This window comes from Onychostruthus taczanowskii, unplaced genomic scaffold (assembly GCF_017590055.1).
Source record: "Onychostruthus taczanowskii isolate IOZ18803 unplaced genomic scaffold, ASM1759005v1 scaffold20, whole genome shotgun sequence".
Classification (NCBI taxonomy): Eukaryota; Metazoa; Chordata; class Aves; order Passeriformes; family Passeridae; genus Onychostruthus; species Onychostruthus taczanowskii.
This window is the reverse complement of record NW_024499240.1, coordinates 9,963,832-9,989,188: the sequence shown is the minus strand read 5'-3', so window position 1 is coordinate 9,989,188 and position 25,357 is coordinate 9,963,832. Positions and strand designations below refer to the sequence as shown.

The following is a 25,357-nucleotide window of genomic DNA, read 5'->3' as shown; positions in this document are numbered from 1 at the left end:
TGATTACGTTTCTCACACAAAGCCTTTCAAGATTTTTTTTCTTTAAAGATGATCACCTGAGTAAAGAATTTGCTGTTTGTTCTTCGGTCATTTTTGCAATTAACTAACTCTTTCTAGTAAATAGTTTTAATTGAGATCTCACTTCATTAGATCCACATCAGGAAACAAAACAACCTTTTACTTGGGCATAGAAAGTATTACAAGACACTGCAAAGGACCAGGACACAGTCCTTATTTGACCTCCTACACAAATTGTGTGGGGTTCTGGGGTCTTTTTGTCATCTATAATGAAACCTTTTCCACATTAACATGACCTCAGGAGCTCTATTATCACTTCTAAATACAGCAATTCAGAAAACATCCCCTAGGAAGTTTGGATCAAGTTACTGCAGCATGCATAGGTAGCCCATTTGCTGAGTCTGAAGTTCTAATATAATTTTCCAGTCAGATTCATGATTCAGCAACCGCAGTGCTCAATGCTAGTGCTGCAGCTGACAATTGCATGAGCTAGACTAAATGCCAGAGGGAATTGTTTTCTTGCATCATTTAGCATTTTTGCCTATTCTGCAGAATACTGAGTCTTAATGGAACAACTTCCTTTGTATGTAACATGAAACTGTTTTTCTTCTTCAGTGGAAGAAAACAAAACAGCATATCTCAGTAATTACATAGCAATGGAGTTGTTTAATTCTGCCCTAATCTGCCATTTATTATTTTATTTGAGATTCTCTACAGAAAGGTCAAAATAACAAACCAGACATCTAATACTTGGACAAACAACAGTCTGGACTTTCTGAAGACACGAATACAACCAGAATGCTTGCTTGCCTCCACTCTAAATACAGATATAATTCACACATAATAAGTTTGCAAGAAATATTTTGGCATATCTACCAAATACATAAAAAGTAATTCCCTGCAAATGTAGTTTATAAACTTCCTAGGAACCTTCCAGTCCTCATTTTGTTACTACAAACAAACAAAAAGTCTGGTCTGGTTCCCTTAGGGCTGAACTACCTTGCAGAACTTCAATCTGGCTTTGGATCAATAGCCTATGGCACCAAATTCAATTTGGGAGCTAGTCTGACAAACAAAATTAATTGGATGTCTAGCAATATGCTGATTTTGTAATAACTCCAGAGGTTAAGGTTTCAGTTAAATCTTTCATTTTCTGTTTCACGACTGTATAATCCTTGCAAACAAAAGTCACTGGAAGACTTCTGAGCTTGTTTAATTGTCTAACATTACCATTATTCTTTCTCCTTGCACTTTGTGCTAAGGACACATAAATAGTTAATGAAGACTAATCTGATGGTGACTTCAAGCCCTCCACCTCCTATATCTTACATGATGTAATTGTCCTGGCAGTAATGGATTATCTCCACTACTGCACTACAAATGCCTACTCCTCACCCCAAAACACAGCTTTTGTTTTTTGTACAATTCCTCTTGTATTGCTGAGGTATCTGTACACTATGAGATCACAGCTACTTTCCCTGTGTGGAAAAACACTTCTGAAGTTTATAAGTCTTGCTAAACACTTTTTTCTCCCTCTTTTTTTTAACATTTTTTTGGCATTGTTCCCTCAGAATGACAATTTAAGAACAATTATAAGTCTTGCTAAACATTTTTTTCTCCCTCTTTTTTTTTTTTAACATTTTTTGGCATTGTTCTCTCAGAATGACAATTTAAGAACACAATACCTTAGAAAATTTTGGTTTTCCATCTTCATACTGGATCTCCACATAATTGGAAGATAACAAGTCACTGTCAAAGAAAGGATAAACAAAGATGAGAAAAATCTGAGTACTCTTTCTATTGCTGTGGGTAGGTTTGAGGGGTTTTGTTAGCATTTTCAAACCATTTTTATTTTCCTTGTACATTAGTTTAAAGAAAAATCAAGCAGTTTGTATTCAGTAAATGGTTTGAAGGTACACTGGAAGTGAGAGTGTGGTATAGAAGGGTGAAAGAAATGCAGTCTAATCCCCTGTATTTTAGCTTTACAATTAGATAACCAGCCTTCTAAATATGCAAAAAAAAATACCCCTTGGCTTCAGAACTTTCCTTGCTGACAGTATATGTATCTTAGTTCATCACCATTTTCAAATAGCTTTTCCATTCTATCTTAAAGTGTAAATAGAGTGTATGTAAGGCTGAAGAAAGAAATACACCATTGTTATGAAGACAGGAGTGTATAATCACTTTCACAAGCTGAAAATACTCTGTTTTTTTTCCCAAAAGCAATAATGTTCCTTAAAAGAAAACACAATGCAGAATCCGAAACACAGTCCATATTACCCTTTTTCTTACTTACACTTTTTATTTTCGGATACCTTTCTTATTCTTATTTCCTTTCTAACTCTGGCAAAAAAATTTCAGAAGCATAATAATATTCTATAATATGTCATTTACAGTTTTTCTTTTCTTTTTTTAAACTAAGCTTAGCCAGCCTGTACACATCCTGCAATAACCTCCATGCCCCATTCACATCTCACCCTTTTACAATCAGGGTTGCAGCATAATGCCCAGGGAGAGCAAAGCAATTAAAGACATTAACTGGCCCCACCAAATATGCAAGATAAGCATTTTACTTAATGTGATCCAGAATTCTTAGCATTTTTGAAGTCTCTAATGTACACTTGCAACTAAAAAAAAGAATTTAAAAATCATTAAAAGGTCTGATACTGGTATATATATCAAAACAAAAATATCATTGCTACAAATAAAAAACAGCATTATGGAAGTTGGTGTGGCAAAATAGCTCTGATGGGAATTCATGACTAAAAACAACCTATGATAATGGGTATCTCAAACTCAGATTAGGCTATTAGCCATCCTGATAACACTTCAACTCTGGGACTCCTGGCTCCTCAAATCAATTCTTCATGCCATATTTATCAGGCATTACACTCATTAGAGAGCATCCTGCAAAAGTCAGTTACCAGTTAGAAGTTCTTTCTCATGAAACTGACACAGCACACTCTGGGCCTGCAAAACCAATGCTAATAGCCCTGAATAATTACTGAAATCTAATAATTTGCCTTAAACATCACTGTGAAGGCATTATTAAATTTTTTTTTTTTCAAGTGCAGATTTAAAAATAAATTCAGTTGCATTAATTAATTTTAACTTTGTGTCACAGTAAGCTACAAACTTTCTGCGGAAAATACAAATGCTGTATAAATAGTGTAAATACTTGACTGCAATGCAAATATTTATTTCTTTACCATGGCAAGAATGAAGCTTCTAACAAGGCATACATATACAAAACAATTAAAGTTTAGAGTGTTGATAATGTCCTTTTATTCTTTGCATTTTCATACTTGTTATGAAGCATAAAGACTGCTGTTCCCAGTAGGGGATGGTACAGACAAGGCTGCAGGTAACTGACGTAAGTAAGAAACCTGAAAGCTGTAATTACAAAACAAGTATTAAAAAAATTACTGAGAATGATTAAACACAGGAACTGTGCTAACATGATAGGGCCCTGACCAGATTCCAACTTTTGCAGACAATTCTGCTTCAATTCATGAAGACTGTTGGGTTTCCTCAAACTAATTCCTGGATCAGCACTTATCAAGCTCACAGCTTCATACCTTCTTTTTTGCCCTCTCTTAGTATGACTTTTATATGACTGATCTCAGAAATTCTTTCTATGCTATCTAGTGCATTTTGCATCTCATAAGACTTGCAGTAAGTGATTTCCCACTACGTGTACTGACTCACAATTAACTATAGCTTAATTACAGCATTTCTCTCAGATTTATCCTATTTTATGTAACATAAGAGCAGCTCAAAACTTCTTTAGTCTACTCTTTGCAGCACCTTTCCAGAGTTCAGTATTCCTGGATTTTGGTTCAGCTTCTGTTGTAACCTAGTTGATTCCTCATCTGCCATCCTTTTCCATTCTTTAGCTTCTCATTAGTTCCAACTGCCAAAAGAATTCCCAGTCGGGTTTTGTCCAAACACAGTGTCCCACACGACAGGATATCTAGCACGGCATACTTATGATGGAAACTCCTATATGTATATACACAAATACTACAAGTACAAAGCAAGGACGCAGACAGTTTCCCAGCAGACTCTACACTTTTCTCATCTCTGACTTTCCAACATGTAGGGGGTCTGTGGGGCAAGGTTTTGGTTATGGGGAGGGCTGTGGGAGTGGCTCTCTCAGAAGCTGCTGGGAGCTTCCCCCATGTCCAACCAGAGCTGGTGCCAGCCAGCTCCAAGATGGACCTTTGGCATCTGCAGGACAGAAGGCACATCAGTGGAATTCTCCATGCTGAACGAATTCCCTCCAAAAAAAATTAAGGCCTGCTGTTTGTGATACACTTCCCAAGTGGCACGCTATAAACAAAATGCAACTTTAATTTGTGAAGCACCCTTTTGGCAAACAACACAGCATCCACCACCTAGAAGGTGGAGTGGAAAATCTTTTATAAGACTTTTGGATTTCACAAAATTGTTTCTCATGCAAGGCTGGACCAGAGTGTTTATCTCTAGTTTCTGGTCATTATTATGTTTTTAAGCTTGCCACATGAACCCACCAAGGTCATGCAAGGGCATTTTTCCCTTAACATTTCCCTCAGGATAGCAAGAATTCTAAACATTCCATTATAAAAAAAACCCAGTCAGCTGTTCCTTAAACTGCGAGCCTCCCCCTTGGCAAGTGCCTCATTTTTGTCAGGTACCTTGTATCACTTTGTCTCATTTCAAGTGATACACTGGCAAAACATCCAAAAGAACACCTTGCTTGCAAACATTGAGAAAGACAGGAAGGATAAGGAAATTTGTTCTACATTTTGCTAAAACTCTGGGAATAACAGATGTAAAAATATACATAGAACTGCTACTGCAAATTTCCCCTACGAAACTTTTATCTGTTATTAATGCTGACAAATCTGACAAAAGAAAGTTTTAAAGAAGAGAAAAAAAAAGAACACGTAACCAAAATAACTTTCAAACATTTTTTCCTTAGACAAAAGACATACACTGTAATTTCACCAGGAGGTGTGATGGGGCTCTTTATGTAAGTGGCATCAAAAAGAAAGACCTAGAACACACCGATTAAGAGCTCATGTAGAAGAGCAATTGCCTGAGGAATGAGGCACAGAACTCAAACATAAAGTAGGGGTCTCCACAGCACAAAATAACTCTTCTTCCTTCATTATCACTTACAGAATGCCTATATTTACCTCTGAAAGGCAAACCTGAGTTCTATGGAATACATTTGCATGTCATCTACACTGGACTGTGTTTTGCCACCTTTGATCCATTTGGAACCATTCACATCCTGCTTCGGGCAGAAAGGCATCCAGCACAGCAAATTTGATTTTCAGTATGACAAGCACCAGAAACAGTGCAAGCTTTAACTGAAATGAGTGTCAGTCATGATCACATCAGACACATTAACATGATCCTATACAATGAACACACAAAGTTGCAACACACTGAATGAACTCATGACAAAATAATTTGTCTGCTGTGTCCTTTTCTACAGCTCCTTCTACCCTGCTTTGTTTATCTCAGATAATTGTTCTTATTGAGCTGTCTTGCTCCCTGGCTCTTCTATCTGAGTTACACTGAGAAATGCAAAATAAGCAGCAAAGGGATATGCCATTCCCTGTAGCTGCTGCCTTTGAAGGCATAGACCAGCTGTTAAAGCAAGCAGCAGATGCTTTCTGAAGAACTCACATCCACTTCCCTGGCATGTACTTCACTGCTGATATTTTCATTAGCAGGAGAGCTGCAGAGTAAAAGTGGCTTACCTCAGCTGGCATCTAACTATCCTGATGAAGAGAATTGATTTGGGTAGGAAAAGGCTATGAAATTACCAAAAGATATCACACACAAGTAAGCAAATTACCTTCCAGCAACCTAGTAGACAGCCTGCAGAAAATCAGAGTACAGCAAAAATTACCATTCTTGCATACGCCCTCTATTATCTTTATACTAACCTATTACCAGGCAATACTTTATTAACTATTCTGAAATGTTTCAAGCTCAGTACCAGTGTCTGAGCAACCTAGTTTAGTTGAATTATTTAACAGAACACCCATCAGATGTTTTTGTCCATTTGACAGATATAGTTTAGTAGCACATAAAGATGGGGAAAACAAAGAGACCTTGCTGCAGTATTGTTTTAAGACAATCAAGGCACCATCATCTAATGCAATGCCCATCAACACCCTTGTTTATATTAATAGTTTCAATTATATTCACAAACTTGGTTGAACTCACTGTTTTTACATGAATTTATTAAATTTCTGTTGTTTATTTAAGAAATGTCATAAATACTCAGTTTCCTTCTGAAAAACTGTGACTAGCTTTCCCATTTTCATTTTAAAAATAATTTTTTTAAAAAATTTATTTTAAAAAAGAATTATGAAAAAAACCCCAAGAATCAAGTAGTTTCTCAAATAATTCAGTTATCGCCCTACTGTTTTTTAAATTAGGCTAACATTGTAATTTCCTCTGGGACCATTCTCCAGTTAATTCAGTGCTACAGAAACATACACCACAAAGAATAAACACCAATTATAAGGTTTAAACAATTAGGTAAAATTTTCTGTTATGTTGGCTGCACTTCACAAACGAAACTAACTTTCCACCATCATCATCATATTTTCATGTCTCAAATTGTTAAGTCATGTTATGGTCAAATGCAGTGGGGTTGGGTTTTTTCAGTTCATGTCAAAGATGCCAAATATTTTTTTCTGTGATATCTTCATGGAAAAGAAATCCATTTTCCTGGAAACAGATTTTCCTGGAAAGATGAACTTGTACAGAGAAAAGAAGGAAAAGCTAAAATATATAGAATGACTTTGGTGATTTTTTTTCTCCCCTTCCCCAAGAATCCTAAATTTTGAGGCAAGTTATCCATAGGAAGGAAGAGGAATTTTTGTCTTTGTGTATTCCCTTTGTTTCTGTCCATATCAATTAAGTAATTTCCTATTCTTGGATGTGTCTCAGCCACCACAGTCCCAGGGGTGAAGGTTCCAGTATAGCCTCAGCCCCCTATGCTGGTGGAGGCTGGAATTAGACCATAGCTGCAAACTGCCAGAAAATACAGCCAACTTCCCTCCTCACTAAAAAAGCAGCAAGTAGACATTTTCAATTTACTGCTTTTGGTAGTACTGCTCTTTAATGTGTTTTAGTACTACACCAGAACATAAAGCCTGCTACCTTTAAATAGGACATTAAGAGCTACCTGCAAAAAATCTTCTCTTTCAGCAGAAGAACAACAAGTTAAAAGCCATTTTACATGCTGCTGGAAATAAGATCATTAAAAACTAATTTCTAGCACCTTGCAAACATTTGTTTGTGTAAATAATGCAGCAATATAAAATAAGAAACAGGTCATATACACTAGGATCATTGATTACCCAAATACAATGTTACAACACTGCCATTTGAGGACAAAAGTGAACTTACTGAAATAAGTCAACAAAGGCTTTTTATATAAATTGTGTTTTATGACAATGACATACTACACATAGCATAGGAAGTTTATTGAGTTTGGGCAGACAATCTTAGTTGAGTTGTAAGTCTAACTTTTCAAATGTGATTGTTACCCCACTACCACACTACAATCTTCCATTTTCATACTAAGAGTATTAACTAAAAACATTATTTAATCCATTAGAGATTATAAAACTATTACTTTTTGCATCAAGTTATTTCCAAAATCAACATATCTGCAATTATTATGCATCACCATAACTAGCATCACACTGAGAGCCTGCCACTGGTCAACACTTGAGTGTAGCAAGGGGCAAGATGTCTAAAATTTCAGAGTAACCCACCTTGCTAAGCACTTCAAAAGATGAGTTCTTTTTCCAAGAGTCTTCTTGTCAGAAAAAGCTACCAAAAATCATTCTTAGGATAACAAATTATTTAATCTGGTTTAGACCGTGTGAATCTGCAAAGTTGGTAACCCTTTCAAGCTCCATATAAATCTTACTCATTAATTGTCTCTGCACATTGGATTCAAGGGCTTGGGGGGCTTGCATTTCTTTCAAGCTGTTTGTGCCACTGCATCACAGCAAGATGGAAAACAAAGCAAAATTTTCTAGCAACAAGCTCCATAAACTTTCAGATTGCCACCTCTTCTTACAAAATCTGGACAGTTATTAATGAAATTGAATACCCAATTTTCATCACTTAATTGCCAAGTTATAGTATTTGCTGTGAAAAAAAGATAATCTGCAACATAGAAGGTAGGCAATTGCATAGTTTCCAACAGTGGTAAAGAAAACCAAAAACTAGATCCTGTTTGCATGTAACAACCATCCTCGATTTTAGCTTTAATTACTTTTAGAACATTCAAAAAAACTACAGGAACAAAACCAAAATGCACAGAACACATACGGTGTGAGTGGCATTAACTCACCTTAGAGCAACTGATACAAATATATATTCATCATATACAAGGGTATTCCCAATTGCTCTGCCTTTGCTTCTGACTAGACATTAGCAGTACCAGTATGCCAACTACAACCCAACATAGCAGCAAAATGTCTGCTTTTGGCTGAACACGTAAACATAACTGAATTACAAGAATGGGTCTTTTTCAAATCATTGTCTACAGGTATTTACAATTTATATTACAAGTTTTATGACTCACAGTTTTAGAGTATTATTTCCAGTCAAAAACTAGCACAAGTTTTTAAAGTCATTTTCTGGAGCAGAACCAGATAAAGAGTCGAACAACACTAAAGCAGCTAGGAGGAAACCTAAAGTATAAACAAGAAAGCAGTAGGGATATCAGTAAGGCATCCAAACACCCTGTGGCTTATATATAGGCAGTAAGAACACTCCTGATATCACAAGAGCAGAAGTTCTTCAGCTAAGGTGCACAGCAAGTTCATTCCCTCTCTTTTTAAAGTGATAGGCACTGCATTTCTTGATTGCTGAGAAAGCAGCCACAATTAGAAAAAATCCGTACATTTACTTATGAACTGTTGTTAAAAATAAGCAAGGACAAACAGCAGGACTGCACAAAGGCTAACATTGCCAGGATATGGGGAATGTCAATGGGCTTGTGATTTTAACTTGGATAACAGCCATTCACCATGAGACACAGACAGGAAATGGAACGAAATCCAAATCCTAATGAACAGGAGATAAGAGTTCTGGTCTTCATTATTGCCTGTGTTAGGCCACTGACCAACAGGCCATGGAGGAAGGCACTCAAGCATGGTCTTGAAGAGGTTCAGCCAGAAATTTAGAACAGATAAGAAGTGGTAAACAACATAATTTGTCTCCTGGGAAGGAACAAACTTATCTAAGGATGTTTGCCCAGACTTGTGGATATGTGCAATCATTTTTATGGAACATTTAGAGAATGTGCCAAGGGTAGAAAAGGTGATTCAGGACATAACGTGTCAGAAAATGGAGAGGAGGTGGCCTAAAAAGGAGTCACTAGTGTAAGCTGCAAGACAGCTTGTTTGTCACAGCCCTGCACCTGATCACTGCTGTGTGTCCAAGCCCTACTTGTAATACTCCCTTTGTGACCTTGCTCTCTATTCTGCATAGGTGTGATCTGTAAGGGAACTTGAGAGTCAGTCAACAACTACAGGGAGATCTGTAGGTGGAAAGAGTAAGGCCTAAGATAGTGATCACATAAGAGACCTCAAGCCTAGGCATCAATACTGAATGAACTTAAAGCCTGTGTTAACACCTGTGTCAGTGAATGCTGGCCTGCCCATACATCAGAGGAGAGCCTGTGGAGAGGGCTGGTGTACCTTTCACCAGCAAACTTTCAGCTCTCATCAGCTGTGGAAGAACTTTATGAACCTGTTTTCTTCTTATTCACCTAAGTACTGTCAGCATGTTTATGGGGTGCCAGTAAAGGCAATGTTTTTTCTTTGTCACTGTGTGTGACCAGCCATACCCTACATACACTGCCATCTTGGGAATGTGTGCTCACATGCACTACTCGCTGGATGTGCAGACAGGAGCAGGAATTCCCTGTAGCTTAGAGGGCACTAAGTATTGGTTCCCTCCACAAATATGTCATGATTGGAATTACTATGCACAAGTCCAGCCCTCATAAAACAACACAGTCTTGCATTACACTATAATTTTTTCCAGAGCCTAGAGAACATCCAGTGATCTTCAAACTTTCTTTCTCCTTCAATTGTGTGACATTCCCAGCCTTCACACTAATTCATCTTTTGCCAGACACTCAAGACTTCACATAACATTTTGAAAATATAAAATAAATATGAAAATAAAAATGCAAAAGCAACCTAACTTCAAAATTATGCATGGATGAAGGAAAACGTTTCCAGCTCATCTTTACAGCAAAATATCTGATAATTAGCAGCCAAGAAGCCAAACAGACAAATATAAATTCTGCAAATTTTCTTAAGTTGTAACTTGCTGCTTTTGAAAGCTAATAGATTTAATAAGTTAGTGTCTTTATCTCTAACAAAACTTCCCTTTCATGACAGTTTAAGACCAAAAAAAGGCCTCATATGAACCTCAAGACCAGAAGAATGCTTTTTAAAATCAGTATGCAATTGTTTCTATAAATTTGTTTCTCCTTTTTTAAGCATGGTCAGTCTCAAGAGACATAGAAGGGGCAAATGCACTTTAGAGCATTGCATTTTACCTGTCCAGTGTTTAGTATAAATTTCATATTTCTACCTTATTCTTAAACTCCCTAGAAAATCATAGTTCCACACCTGCAGCAGTGATATAAAAGCATGTGGGATATACACAACTAAACCATCACTACCCTGTATTACAAGTCAGCTCTTCTAGACCAAAGAATTATGTCAAATTGTCTGTCTGACAGCAAACAGACTCTAGCTGCAGCTTTCAGCGCAGCCACACCATTAAGAGTCCCATCTCATTAGGAACTTCATGACTGTAGTGACAATAGTATGATTTCCAGATCATTAAAGATGAGCTATTCATGCAAGAATTTACAGTATTGCTACACACTGACTCGAGCAACTAAAATATCTCATGATAATTCATAGATTAGTTTAAAAAAAGCACAAGAAAATCCACACTTTGCAAACACTACCAGTACTGGAATTTCTCCATCTATCATAATTTATTTTACCACGAACAACAAAATTTTAAGGGTATTTACATTATAGGTGTCAGCAAGTGTTACTGATATCTTAAATAAAAAAATGTTAAATGTCGTTTTGTATTAATAACTTTGGATAACAGCATCTTTTTTCAACAGATCTTGGAATATTACATGCCCTGACCTTGTACCATAAGATGGTAAGAGCAGGAGAGAAAGAAACTTCAAATCATGCACTTACTTATTCAATGTGAGGTCAAGGATAAATTTAGAGCCAAAGGCCTCAATCTGGAAACTTGCCTGGGCCAGATGTACAGCCTGCAAACAGAAACACACAGTTGTCAAAATATTCACTGAGTTTTATATACAACAAATGGAACTGTGAAAAACAAAGTTATGGAAAACATGCTTATTTTCATGACTCTCATGGGCATATGAAATCTCCAGCCCTTGTACCAAATTCTGATTCAAAAGGATTTTCCTTTTATAGAGGAAAAAGTACCTGAAAAGCATACTTTCAAATACACACTCATCCCTCTTAAAAAGAGAAAAAAGTTTCACACAAACGTCTATATTTTGCCATAACCAGATGGCTATGTAACATAAGCAATGTAGTATACTGTTCTTTTAATTTAGTTATTGCAATCATTCCCTTTAAAAGGCTGAAATAATTAAAGCATTTGTAATACACACTTTCAAATATGAAAATTATGGCAAGGCTCATATTACACATTATGAAACAGTGCTTCAAAGGAATCCCTTCACAATTAATGGCTTTGTATTGGCACTGTAGCTAAACCAGTAGAAAGAATACTGATGCTGGTCGTACAACAAATCAACATTAGCTTGTCTTACACAGAGAGTTAAGTTTAACTCCAGGATAAGCAGTTCTTGTCAGATAAATTGTATGCTTTATTTTTCTCTATACTGTAATAACTGTAGCCAAAGACATTTAAAACATGCTTATCTGTTTTCTAGAAAAATAGGGAGATGATAAGAGATGATCCAAGAATTTCTTTTTGTGAAGAGCTGTTACAGCAGGGTTGAAGAGATTAGATCTGAATTTCATAGTATCTTTCCCAATAATAATGTTCTGGTAAAATCATGCTTACTTATACATTAATTTGATACAGTATTAATAATTACACAAAGCTGGAATATTATGACTAAGCCCATTAGTCAAAAGATTAAAAAGCCCCTATTTTTGATTAAACACCACAATTAATTCTCAGGTATGTCACAGAAAATATAACAAGTTCTTGCTAGTTTACAGCATAACTTAAATAGTATGAGGGTTAGCTTTTATGGCCCACAGTTCTGTTCCCTTTTGGAAATTTCCCCACAAAGGGTAAGTTCTTTATGTTTTTCTTCCATTCTTGCACTACACAAAGCAGCACTGATTTTCATCTTCCTTCTCAGCAAAGTTATTAATAATCTTTCAGAAAATTCTTCAATATAATTTTTAAGTTGCTATTGTGACTAAAATCAGCTGTGACATCTCCTGTATTACTTTATCATTCTTTGCTGCTAGAATTATCATTTCCCTTTCAATAGGGTCACAGAGATTTGTTGTCAGGCTTCCTTTTTAAAAATAGAAGTCATGTACAAATATTTTAAATACCTTTAATGCCATTAAACAATCTAAGCTAAAGCCTGGTTTTGTCCATTAAAAAAATACGAGTCTAAATGAGAACTAAAAACATAATATTCCTAGCTGATATATCAAATCATATAAGCAAACCAGTACTAAGCTTTCTCTGTGTTCTGTTTTTTGGTAAATGTATATTGTCTTACCAGTTCACCAATTTGCGAGCACTGGCCTGGCAGATCTGAGTTTACAGCTGCTCTGAATCAGCAGAGCAAAACAGTTTAAGTACAAACACAAACAGGTGGCATGATCAGACTCTGCTAGCATATACATTAAAAAAACAAATAAAAAGGGAATGTCAGGTTAAATACATGCCTAGTAGGAGAGGCTTTTCAACCCCAAATCCACTTTTTTTTTTTTTTTTTTTTTTTAACAAATGAAATAAAGGAACAAGTATCACAAGGAGCTTTCCAATCATCTGTTCATGACAAAAACCCTATTATGTTTTCAAAACACACATGTATTTTTTTTTAAGCATGAAGATTTCTTACAGGAAAAGGGCTGCAATTAGTTTTATGCCATAAAGATTCCACTTTAGAGTTACACAAGCTACTGCTTTGAATCTCCTCCACATGTAACATTTACCTAAAAGGATGTGTCTTCATATACATGCGACAAACAAGATTTCAATGTTAAATATCTGCAAAACTTACAAGAGCATGAACTACTCCATTAAGATCATTCTGGAACACATGAAATCTCTCCCTAGGCATCAGCTACTGATTTCACTGACAGATAGATGAGTAGTCTGACCTGGTAAAGCTTTCCTATTGTCCAGTCATCAAGCGTGTTCAATGATACCTGTGTATCACCCTTCAAGTTTCTAAGCCAAGAACCATGTATTCTTTATCTTTCTGCAATTTCAAATTATTAAAAGTAATTTTTATTCTTGGTCTGCATTATCTTAAAACCCCTTCCTCTTGTAGACTTACATATAGCAACATTGCTATTTCTGAAAACAACTACTTCTGTGTAAAAAAAACACTACTTGTTATCTATTAGTGTGACTCACTAGCAGATGCAGCCTATGCACAAAAGCAATTGCTGACACTAATTTGATGGCCTGCAGCAGGGCATGTTCACCACCAAACTCAGCTGAAACCATTGCTTACAAAAAGATTTTAAATCCCTGCAGTTTAGCAAAAGCACTGTTCTGAATTCAGGTGAAGGCAATACACTGCTGCTACAACAAACACAGATTCTCTTAAGCCAGTTTAACAATAGATAACCACTCCCAAAAGCCATAAACCAGCTGAAGGTGATGAGACTAAATATCCAATCCTGAAACATTATTTTCCTGCAAGAAGTTAGCATAGAAAGCCACCAGTGAATTATCACCAGGTGTTTTAAGCACTACAACCATCACGTATCACAATGATGGGAGAAAACATTTTAAAAAAGTATCTGCAATTCTGTTATCCACCTTATAATTTCACTGCATTCTCTCAACAGCAACTGTGTAATACAAATACCCAAAGTATAACCTGAAATACAGTGTTCCGCCCGTTGGCATAGAAATATAAATTCAAACAAGCATATAATGTTGATCAGCATATATTTTGAAGAACAGATATGTTTTCACTGGAAAAATGTTAACCATCCTCTTGTCCAGCTTGCGCACACACAAATGTTCACACCTGCAAAAGTATTCTTTATTTACATAAAGAGGAGACCAAGTTCCTTTGTCTGTGTTTGCTTATCATCTAAAAACCTCTGCAGAGGTTCCTGCTTTGACAGCTACAGCCTAGTCCAATGGCAAAGCTCCAAAAGTATATGAAGTTTTTCTTCAGCAAAGACTTACTGATGATGTATAATGATGTGGGTTGAAGAAAGGTCTGAGTCTCTCAAATTCTTCCTGTCTTCATACCCAAATTTAAGGGGGAAAAAAAAGTCTTTTTTTCCCCCCTGTTCTGGAAGCTTGAATTACTGGTATAGTCATTGTAATAAGATAGTCTTCATACTGGGGACATTCTAATAGTGCTCTAGCTGCTTATGCAAAGCAGTAGCTCTCAGGGTTTTTTCCAAGCTAAAAATCCATATATATATATAAAGAATTCTAGTTTCTTTCAAATCAGTCATTAGGTTACAGTATGTTTCAATATAAAAATGGCTATAACAGGAATCTCAGTTGTACTGATCTATGTCACCACTTCAATCCTTTAATTGTTTTCATTGTCATATTTGGGCATCATTTGTCAATAATTCACTTTTTTCAGACTTTCGGGAAATTTACAATCATCACCACGAAAAATAAACTACTATATCAGTTTTACTTTCTTCACAGTAAAACTATGCCCAATGCAATAATGTCTTATCCCTTCAAAAATACTAACTTCTGTCGCAAGTCTTTAAACAAAAGTAACAGCATTATTTAACTGACTAATGGTAGCTATGAGTCTTTGGCTATATTCATGCAGATACAATTTCCAAAGGACAAGCTCACTGCTTTTACTAATCTATTTTTTCATACAATTCTGCTGACTAAAATAATGGCCAAAAGCTACCTCCCTGTATTTAGAAGCTGAGCAAGGGGTTTCATCATTCTCATTATGGAAATAGAAATGTAATTCAAATTTAGATGGATTTTACACCATCAAAACAGTTTTTTGCTCTAGACCTCCATTCTAATAATAGCCTAAGTTCTGTCACAAGTCAACGTGACTTATACATATGAGTTCATAATCCTGCTTCCAGCTTGTTGGCCTATCCTCAGACCCCATACAGAAACAATTTCCTCTTCGAGCATTTGTTACATTCCACTGCATGGCACATCCACCAAAACAACCTTCCACTACTCCCTGGAAATAAAAAAATTCATATTGAAACAGAATACATAAATGTCCCAGCAGCATGTGAAATTTGATGTTTAAGACATATATTTCAGCATTTCAGAAAACCTCCTGTCAATTATTTGTCCCTGGACTTTAACAGTAGAGGAGTTACTTTGATGCACTTGAACTCCAAGCCTTGAAGACTGTTCTTTGAAAGAAAGGTTATGGGCATGTGAAAAAAGACCTCTGGAAGCAATCCCACTGTTGTGCATCTCAACACCAGGGGCCAGAACTCACCATTCTCTCCCAACATGGCAATACTTACATACCCTTCTGTAGTAACACTGGCCTCCAAAGTCATCTCCCTCTTGAGGATCTTTTCGTAAACTCAAAGTAGCGCATCCCTATCTTGGGCCACTTTGCTGCAGTACCCAGCTTCCCACAAATGCTAGAAAACCTATAAACTTAATTTATTTCTATTTCAGAACAGGGCATAGCAAGTACAAGAGTTGTGCTACCTAACACTTAGGAAATGAAACCTTTTATAGGTTATTGTGTGAAGCTCATGAGAGAATCCAGAAATACATTTAAAAAAAAAATTAAGAAGTTGTAGAAATAACATGACCTGCATTTCAGCTAAGAAACTAAGATCTGGATCTAGTTGAAGTTGGCATAAGGGAAATCTCCTACGCTGAAAAAACCAAAGACAGGAAGACCAATTTCAATCCTCCTGTTAGTAACTACTGAAAACACAGAGTCAAGGTAAGCCTTCTGTATTAATATAAATTCCATATAGAATATTAAAAAATAAAAAGTACACACAATCTTCCATTTACAAGTAGTGCAAACTGAAACTGCACCACAGAAAGATGAGGGGAAAAAACGGAAAAGACAAAGCCAGGTGAAATACTACTCTCTTAAATAATAAAGACTCTTCAACAATCTAACACATGTAAGTCACATGGACTCCATTCATTATTTTGACCAGTTTTCATTACACAGGGATTAAAAATGAAAACATGGACTAAAATAGGCATGTAAAGGGATGACTAACTGGTGCATAGGATTTTCTTCTGGATTTTAATAAGAATTCACATGATGCCACCTCTTAAGAGTTCATCAATTGTGATCTCTGGTCTTTTGCAAAAAAAAACAAACAAAAAACAAACTGCTTTTTTTCAATACTGCTTCCTTTTAAATGAAAAAGAGATGTTTTCCTTCATCTTAAGGATGCTTTCCTCCCCAACTTTCATATGCTGCATACTAAAATTACATAGAGGACTGAGACAGCACTGTATCTCAACCTTTAAAGCAAGGCAACATAGCAAAAATTATTGCATCCACCTGGCAGGAGTATTTTCTTTATGTAAATGACAAACAGCTGACCTGATCAGAAACACCTGGAGTTCCACCTCGTGAAAAATAGCTCAAAATAAATCAAACTTTTTAGGGGAAGGGGGAACATCTTCATAGTCAAAAATACTCTTCCTTATTTTTTCCTTTTTAGAATCTGCAAAACAGTTTTCCTAACACCTCTCTCCTTCCCAAAATCACATTAACAGCTTATAATTATGCATGAAGAGATGGCTTCTTTAGAGTTCCTGAAAGCTTCTGATTCAGAAACTCTTCAGCAGATACAGTCAGCCTCCATATGAATCCAGTTTGAGTTATTTTCCACTCAAAATTTGCTAAGGTTGCCCTGGGCTGTGTTTCTCCAGCAATCCTCTTATGTTCAAACACCTTGCATTGCAGGATTTTTCCTTCTGCTGGCCACTGTAAGGACTCGCTCCTAGCCTTTTGTGACAAGTTGTGCCCAATGCAGTCTTCTTGCTAGCTCCTAAAAATCTTGTGTATGTAGCCTGTGAAAACGAACCAAAGCAACCACCCGGTTCAATGAAGAGATTAACAGTTCCTTCAAAATACTACCTCCACCTGCAGAAGCTTAAAAACACAGTACACAGGTGACTCAGACCTCTTCATCAATTTTAAGGATTCCTGTGAGTTTCTTCAGTGTGCTTTTATAAATAGATGCTCATTTTTGAACATTTTGCACTAAAAATAACTTCAGAAGAACTCAAAACCAGCTAGCCTTAATTTGACTGCAAGGAAACAGGTACACAGAATTAAGAGTTTTCAACCATCAAGTATTTAAAATCTGCTTTTTTAAGAGCACAAAGCTAAAATAAAGTATATACTAGAACTCTGCCCCCTTGGAGATAGATCACTTTGTCAAAACCATAGTTTTGACATTTCCTTCTTTTAGCAGTGATAAAAAGCTTTTTCCAAGAAGAAGGAATGCAAGAGGGTCTTGATCACAAACACCTTCTCAACATGATGACATTGCATCAAAAGGACATAAAGAAAATCATTGCTAAGAAAGTAACTTATTTATTCTCTGTTACACTGTTTTCTCTCCAGTGTGTAATTTCTACCAACATTTCATGAAGAACATTGCAGACCCTTACTTTTGGGACGTGATTTTTAAAAAACACTTAAAATAATTTTACATAATTATATTTCTCCAACATCTTTCTTCCCACATGCACACCATTTCTCCTGGTCTCACCCTCCCCTTATAGTGACTCAGCATTTCTGAGGCATCCAGGCCTAATCCCACAAACTGGCCATATTACATTATTCTGACCACTATAGAGAAGTTCCACAGAAAGGAGCCTACTGAATATTATCAATAGTTAGGGACTGTTTTCACATCATATACCTATAAATGGCATAGTAAGTTTGACAAGAAAATACAGGTTAAGATGTATAGTCCCAAGAACAGTAAAAGAAGAACAAAAGCATTTTTAACTCAACATTTTCCACTCTATACATATATAAGGCTGTCTTAACTTTTTTCACATTATTAAAACAAATCCTAAGTACAGATATCTTTCTTTACCTAACCATATTTTGTTATTTAGTAATTATTTACCTAACCACTTATCTTTATTACCAATGTAAGAGACATCAAAATCTTACAAGTAGGATTTATTACCATAAAGCATTTCTTTTTAATTTTGGGAAGGATAAAAGCCAATATTGAAAAGAATTCCCCCACACAGTCAAAGCCAACCCCTGGGTATCTTTCACAATCAATTGCATTGTTTTGTTTATGGGTTTTTGTTTGGGTTGTTTTCTTTTTACACCTTCCAACTTTTTACCCCCCTGGGCCCCAATTATTGCTCTCCAGAGAAGATGACAGCAAATCTTAAACACTGGGTTGTTTTCTTTTTACACCTTCCAACTTTTTACCCCCCACGGGCCCCAATTATTGCTCTACAGAGAAGATTATAGCAAATCTTAAACAGAAGAAAATAATATAATAACAAATATTTTAGCTGTTGTAAAGTAGATGAAAGGGCAAAGAATTACTTCATGCAAGGAAATGCACAAGATGCAAGCTGGAGGTGAAGGTGTCAGGTACAATGATCCAGAAGCAAGACATACAAAAATCCATCTGACAATGAACATAATCAACTCTTTCCTTCAATTAAATATAAACAATAACTATAAAACAACAGAAATTTTATGCCAGAAGAATGAAGTCAACATAATGTCACTCTCCATGAAGGCCCAGGAGTGAGGAACTCTTCTGTGGGAAAAAGTGCAGCATTAGCACTCCCTGTGCTTAAAAGGGACACAGTGAGTAGAGAGAAGATCCACTTTACACAATAGTCAGCAGCAAGCATGCCCAAGGAAATCAATACCAATTCTGTCAGCACTGATTTCTGCAGAGCTTTACTCCAACATGTAGATACAAGGCAGGGCACAGGAAAGAACAGCAATGTTCTCGTGAGCAGTGCTGGGTAAGCGTAGAGATTGGTGGACATTGTCCCCAACAGATTTCAAAAAAAACCAACATACAGCAACATGGAGGAAACATTATTCCCAAAAGCAAGTCTGCAAGCACTTTCAAGTCCCTTTCTTCCCAAGAGGGGAACAGCAAGGCCTTAGTGTTTTAAGTGTATTTAAAAGAGTGGAGTCACTTGAAAAAGTATTAGTTCTGAAGGTAGCATTCTCTTAACTAGCTCCAGTTTCCAATAAAAAGCTTTTCTGTGGCAACCATAACATATTGGTGTATTGAGATGCATCCAAATGCACACACCAGTGTCCATGTTCAATAAGCTAGGAAGAAACCTTTCTTCCTATTAAAACATAAAAAATTATACAGGTACCTCAACCTTTTTTTTCGAATATTATTCAGTGCCTTCTTGTTAATTCCACATATGAAAAGGCACATAATCAATATCAACATAAGGTCATAGAACATGGATTAAATTTGGTGTCTAAATTTTCAAGAGAAATGCTATTCAATAGGTAGGAACTCCATTATAGCTATGTCCTTCAGTAATACCATACACATTGATTTGCTTTATTGTCTCTTCCCTACCTCTTTATATTCAAACAACCTTTATCTTCACTTTACCTTATACCCTGTAGGAAGAAATTAATTTTTTTAATAAAGATTTATAAAAATAGGATGAAATTAATTTAAATGGTACTAAGTGATATTGTTTAGACAGGTTTATTTCTTTACAAAGTTATTCCCAAAACCAAAGTTTGTTCAATTCCATACAATTTCAAGGGAAAAAAAAACCCCAAACAACTTACTAGCTGCATCCATACAAAATGTAATACTAGATCTTGCCATAAAAAATGAAGAACGCAGGTAGTGTTTGACAAAAACCAGTAACATTTACCATGGTCTTCACTGGCCATGCAGTGGCAGGAAATGAATGCTGCATTTATGAGGTAGTGCACGGCACGCTCAAAGCTAAGTAACTCATGCTGCAAGTTTAGGATTCCAAAAAAGCTCCCTATGCAGATACTTCTGCAGTCTAGAGCTATTTTGGAAGAAACATTTTGTTGATGGTGGTGTACCAAAAGTGAAGACACCAGAACCTATGCTGATTAATCAAGTCAACTTCACCTAATTCTCATTTGTTTTATCTACAGTTCCGTTTCTGAACCATTCTGAAATTCAAAATAATTATCTTTAAGTTAACACAAGGGAAATTACATTCTTGTTTAATTACATATACTCCCTTAATTCCTAAAAATTGTGGTAGGGACCACCGTTAAGTCTTGAATATCTACAGATTAAAACAAACACAGTTTCACCTCACATAGCACAGTTTTGAAAATTCTGCAGATGAGCCTCTTTTCACCCTACCTTGTCATGTTTCTGCTGGTGCCTTGCCCTGGTATCCAGGATGTGGTAAGGGGTCTCAGAGTCTCTGTTGATGTAATAGATTAGTCTTGAAGGCAGTGTGATTTCTTTCTGGATTGGATTGCTGTAGCTGTTATTTTTACTGTTACTGCTGTTACTCTGTTGAAATGTACTCTCTTCATCTGCCAGTACTTCCTCTATACCACTTGCTGTTTCATTCCAGGGCAGGCCTGGGGAAGAAAGATATGCCAGCCATAAATTCCATGGCAGAATGTGTTTATTTCCATGAAAAAGCTACATATTTGCTTGCAGTTTTCTAACATTTTACTAATCACTCAAGCAAACAAAAAGAGAGCTTACTCATTGAGCTAGATTTTCACACACAAGATGTTTTCAGAAAGAACATCATTTATTTAATTGCATTAATCTATATTTTCATACGCAGTCATAGATTATGAATATTTTAATACCTCTCCACCTTCAGGAGGAAAAAACCCTCAACTTAATGGATATGTAGTTACCCCCACCTCCTCTTGCATAGCTGAATTCTTTCACCAAAAGAAAAAAACCTACAAAAAGCTAAGAATACTCTCAGTGTTGCTAACATATACTGAATTCAGAGTCCATGTGCACTGAATGCTAAACTTCCTATTATGTAAAGGGAATTGATTTCTACTTCTTTTAACTTTGACAAGAACCCTTTTCTTCAGTAGCAGCTTTTGAAAAGAAATCCTGTATCTTTCTTCATTAAAATTTCAAGAGTCAATCAAAGCGATATAACAACATAACAATATTACAAGGTAAGGGCGATGTACCAGCAATAATAACATGATGCACAAACAGACTGCATTCAGAGCATTCCACATGTCACCGATATGCAAGCAAGAGAAAATAAACAACAAAGCACACGCGAAAATCCGACCCCAAGCAGACAAATTAGCGGACCGCCGTAACACAGACAAAGCCCACCGGAGCTTTTTGCGTCGCATCCCTCACGGGCGTCTTTCCACGCACAGCATCCCAACCCAACACACTGCAGCACCGGCACCGCACGTACCTCTCTTTTGTGAAAGCAACCAACCCAGCGAAATCTTAACTGAGCCCCGGCTTTACACACGCTGACACAGACACGTACACAAAGCTGGGAGCGGGGAGGGAGGAAGGAATGGTTGAAGGGAAATGGATGTTGCCGGGGTTTATCGCGGGGCACGGCGACCGAGGGGCCGCAGACGCCTCAGGCACCCGCACCCCCGCCATACCCACCGGCGGCCGCTGCAGCCGCGCGGGCCCGGGGGCAGGAGGAGCCGTGGACGAGCAGGAGCAGCGAGACGAGGCGGCCGAGGAGCGGCAGGAGCGCGGGGTGGCGGCGGCCGCCGCAGCCAGGCTGCCGCAGGGAGTTGCTGCCGGGCGGCTTCATGGCTCATAGCGCCCCGGGGCGGGGGGGGCAGCGCGGCACAGCCCTCACCGCCGGCGGGCTGTGCCCGGGATGTGCTGCCCGCGGGCACCGGCGGGACGCGGCTCTCCCGGCCCGCCCGCGCCCCGCCGCTCCCGGGTGCCGCCGCCCGCTCTGCGGCCGAGAGTGAGGTGCTGCCTGCCGGCGGGGTGACCGCCGCCAGCTGCGCGCAGAGCTGCTGCGGGCCGGGGTCCCGCGGCTGAAGCGGCAGCTGGGAGCGGGTGCGCGACTGCCCGAGGCGTGGCGCACAGCCCGCTCCCCTGACGTGGGCACAGCTGCAAACAGCTGGGTTTAGGAACTGTTTTAAAGAACTTTCACGCAGGGTGCAATTGCTTTGAAATCCATCAGCCCTGAGCAAAGTTCGGAAGAGTCTCCGGAGGCGCTGGGCAGCAGCAGGGGCAGCTTGCTCTCCTGAGGGCAGGGGCAGGCCGGGCTGCGCAGCCGGGCAGCTCTGCAGGGCGAGGCATTGCAGAGCAGGCAGTGCCCGCTACTGCCCAGGGATGCATAAACAGCTCCGAGTGCTGTGCGGAGCTTCAGGCTTCCCCCTCTCCTCCCTCCCAGCTCTGTTCCTTGCATCCCCCCGGCGTTCTCTTTGGTCCTGGGCGCCGCTCATCCTTACTGCCTGCAGCTAGCTAACCCCTGCAGTGAAGGGCGGTGGAGGGAGAACCAAATGCTAACAAAAAAAGGTGCACAGATATTTCAAAGAAAATGGATATGTGTACAATAAACCAAGAGGAGGACTGCAGGGAGGTTCATGGTCAGATTCTGACCTGGTGTAAGTCCACTGTGCGGTGCTGCCTTCAGCCACAGCCTGGACCACAAACACAGGGACTGGTGCATTTCTGTGCAGTGAATAGTAGCTCTCATCTTCCAGTCCAGCGTGCCTGGGCTGAACCACAGACATGAAGAATAGTTGCAAAGATAAAAATAACTTCAAAGAGATATGAGAAGATGAATCTGCTGTTTTGTATTCATACTGTGACTTCAGGAGTCAGAAAACCTGAGTTCAGAGACAAGTTTAGATATGGATTTCGTAGCAAACATTTTGCCCAGCAGACTTCTAATACCCAAGAACAGATATGTTTTATTTTGATGCAAGTCTTGCTGCTGAGGAAATAAAGATGTTTCCTTTCTCTTTTTTGTTGGTTGTTGTTTTTTGGTTTGGTTTGTTTTCCTTTTTTTTTTTTTTTTTTTTGGTCTGGATATAGTTTTTTATTTGTCAGTTCATGCCTTCTAAGCTGAGTCTGCATACCACATGGATTTCCAGAAAGATAGGTAGTGTTCTGTTTCACATAATTTTCTCTACATTCCAGCCTGAGTTCATTATCATTATTAATTTAGAAAGCATAAGCAGTTTTACAGATCATTACCATGCAGACTACTTTATAGCAGTAGTGTCATTCGTTTTTTAAACAATTAAATCTGAATTCTCATGCTGGTTAAATAGATATTGTTTGTGGAAACTCAAAATCTAGGTGTGTAGCAGCAGACAAACACTTTGAAAAGACAGATCCATGGCATTGCCAGGGTACGCTACTGCCCAGGGATGCATAAACAGCTCCGAGTGCTGTGCGGAGCTTCAGGCTTCCCCCTCTCCTCCCTCCCAGCTCTGTTCCTTGCATCCCCCCGGCGTTCTCTTTGGTCCTGGGCGCCGCTCATCCTTACTGCCTGCAGCTAGCTAACCCCTGCAGTGAAGGGCGGTGGAGGGAGAACCAAATGCTAACAAAAAAAGGTGCACAGATATTTCAAAGAAAATGGATATGTGTACAATAAACCAAGAGGAGGACTGCAGGGAGGTTCATGGTCAGATTCTGACCTGGTGTAAGTCCACTGTGCGGTGCTGCCTTCAGCAGCAGCCTGGACCACAAACACAGGGACTGGTGCATTTCTGTGCAGTGAATAGTAGCTCTCATCTTCCAGTCCAGCGTGCCTGGGCTGAACCACAGACATGAAGAATAGTTGCAAAGATAAAAATAACTTCAAAGAGATATGAGAAGATGAATCTGCTGTTTTGTATTCATACTGTGACTTCAGGAGTCAGAAAACCTGAGTTCAGAGACAAGTTTAGATATGGATTTCGTAGCAAACATTTTGCCCAGCAGACTTCTAATACCCAAGAACAGATATGTTTTATTTTGATGCAAGTCTTGCTGCTGAGGAAATAAAGATGTTTCCTTTCTCTTTTTTGTTGGTTTTTCTTTTTTGGTTTGGTTTGGTTTTTTTTTGGTTTTTTTTGGTTTTTTTTTTGGTCTGGATATAGCTTTTTATTTGTCAGTTCATGCCTTCTAAGCTGAGTCTGCATACCACATGGATTTCCAGAAAGATAGGTAGTGTTCTGTTTCACATAATTTTCTCTACATTCCAGCCTGAGTTCATTATCATTATTAATTTAGAAAGCATAAGCAGTTTTACAGATCATTACCATGCAGACTACTTTATAGCAGTAGTGTCATTCGTTTTTTAAACAATTAAATCTGAATTCTCATGCTGGTTAAATAGATATTGTTTGTGGAAACTCAAAATCTAGGTGTGTAGCAGCAGACAAACACTTTGAAAAGACAGATCCATGGCATTGCCAGGGTAAAAAAAAATAAAATGTGCCTTAGGATTTCACTGTTGTCTAGGTCTAATGAGCTAGGTGTGTAGCAGCAGACAAACACTTTGAAAAGACAGATCCATGGTATTGCTGGGGTAAATAAAAATATAAAATGTGCCTTAGGATTTAACTGTTTTCTAAGTCTAATGAAAAACCTATACCCATTTTCTACATAAAATGGTCTTCCTTAAATCTCACATTTCCAGCCATTTTCCATGCAGCCCACCCAGCCCAGCTGTTCCTCATCATTAGATATCACTAGAGTATTTCAAACAACAGCAGCTCATGTTTCTCCCCATAAACATATAAACAGAACAAAGGATCCGTTATGTCAGTGCATTCAAATCTAAAATAAATACAATTTACAAAAATATTTTACTAGCAAAGAGAAAAAAGTAGAATGACCATGCAATTAAAAAAAAATCCAGAAACTTTCAGGACACACTAAAAACAAGTCTAGCAACAACGAATGCTGGAAACACTTGCTCTCTGAAACTATTAGGTTCTGAATTTGCTGGCCAGATTTTTAGGTATTTCCTTTTTGTACAAAGGTGGCCTAGGGCAAAGATTTTCTGAAGTTCTTTTAACTCATGTACAAGCCTCCAGCAGAAGTAATCACCTGAAGAACCATCTAGCTCTCCATGAACCGTGCTTACTCTCCAAATCCCT

The 25,357-nt window shown here is 38.0% G+C and overlaps 1 protein-coding gene across 1 annotated transcript in view; it reads right to left on the bottom strand.

Annotated features, from left to right (window-relative positions):
* The window catches only part of ADAM23 (ADAM metallopeptidase domain 23), a 65,429-nt gene extending 43,373 nt beyond the window's left edge, over positions 1 to 22,056 (bottom strand). Inside the window, exons 1-4 of the mRNA XM_041403397.1 lie at positions 21,903 to 22,056; positions 20,643 to 20,869; positions 11,292 to 11,368; positions 1,704 to 1,767 (exon numbers count right to left, since the gene is read on the bottom strand). Coding sequence (XP_041259331.1) covers positions 1,704 to 1,767; positions 11,292 to 11,368; positions 20,643 to 20,869; positions 21,903 to 22,056 — 522 coding nt within the window. The remainder of the gene's footprint in view (positions 1 to 1,703; positions 1,768 to 11,291; positions 11,369 to 20,642; positions 20,870 to 21,902) is intronic.
* Between the last annotated feature and the right edge of the window lie 3,301 nt (positions 22,057 to 25,357).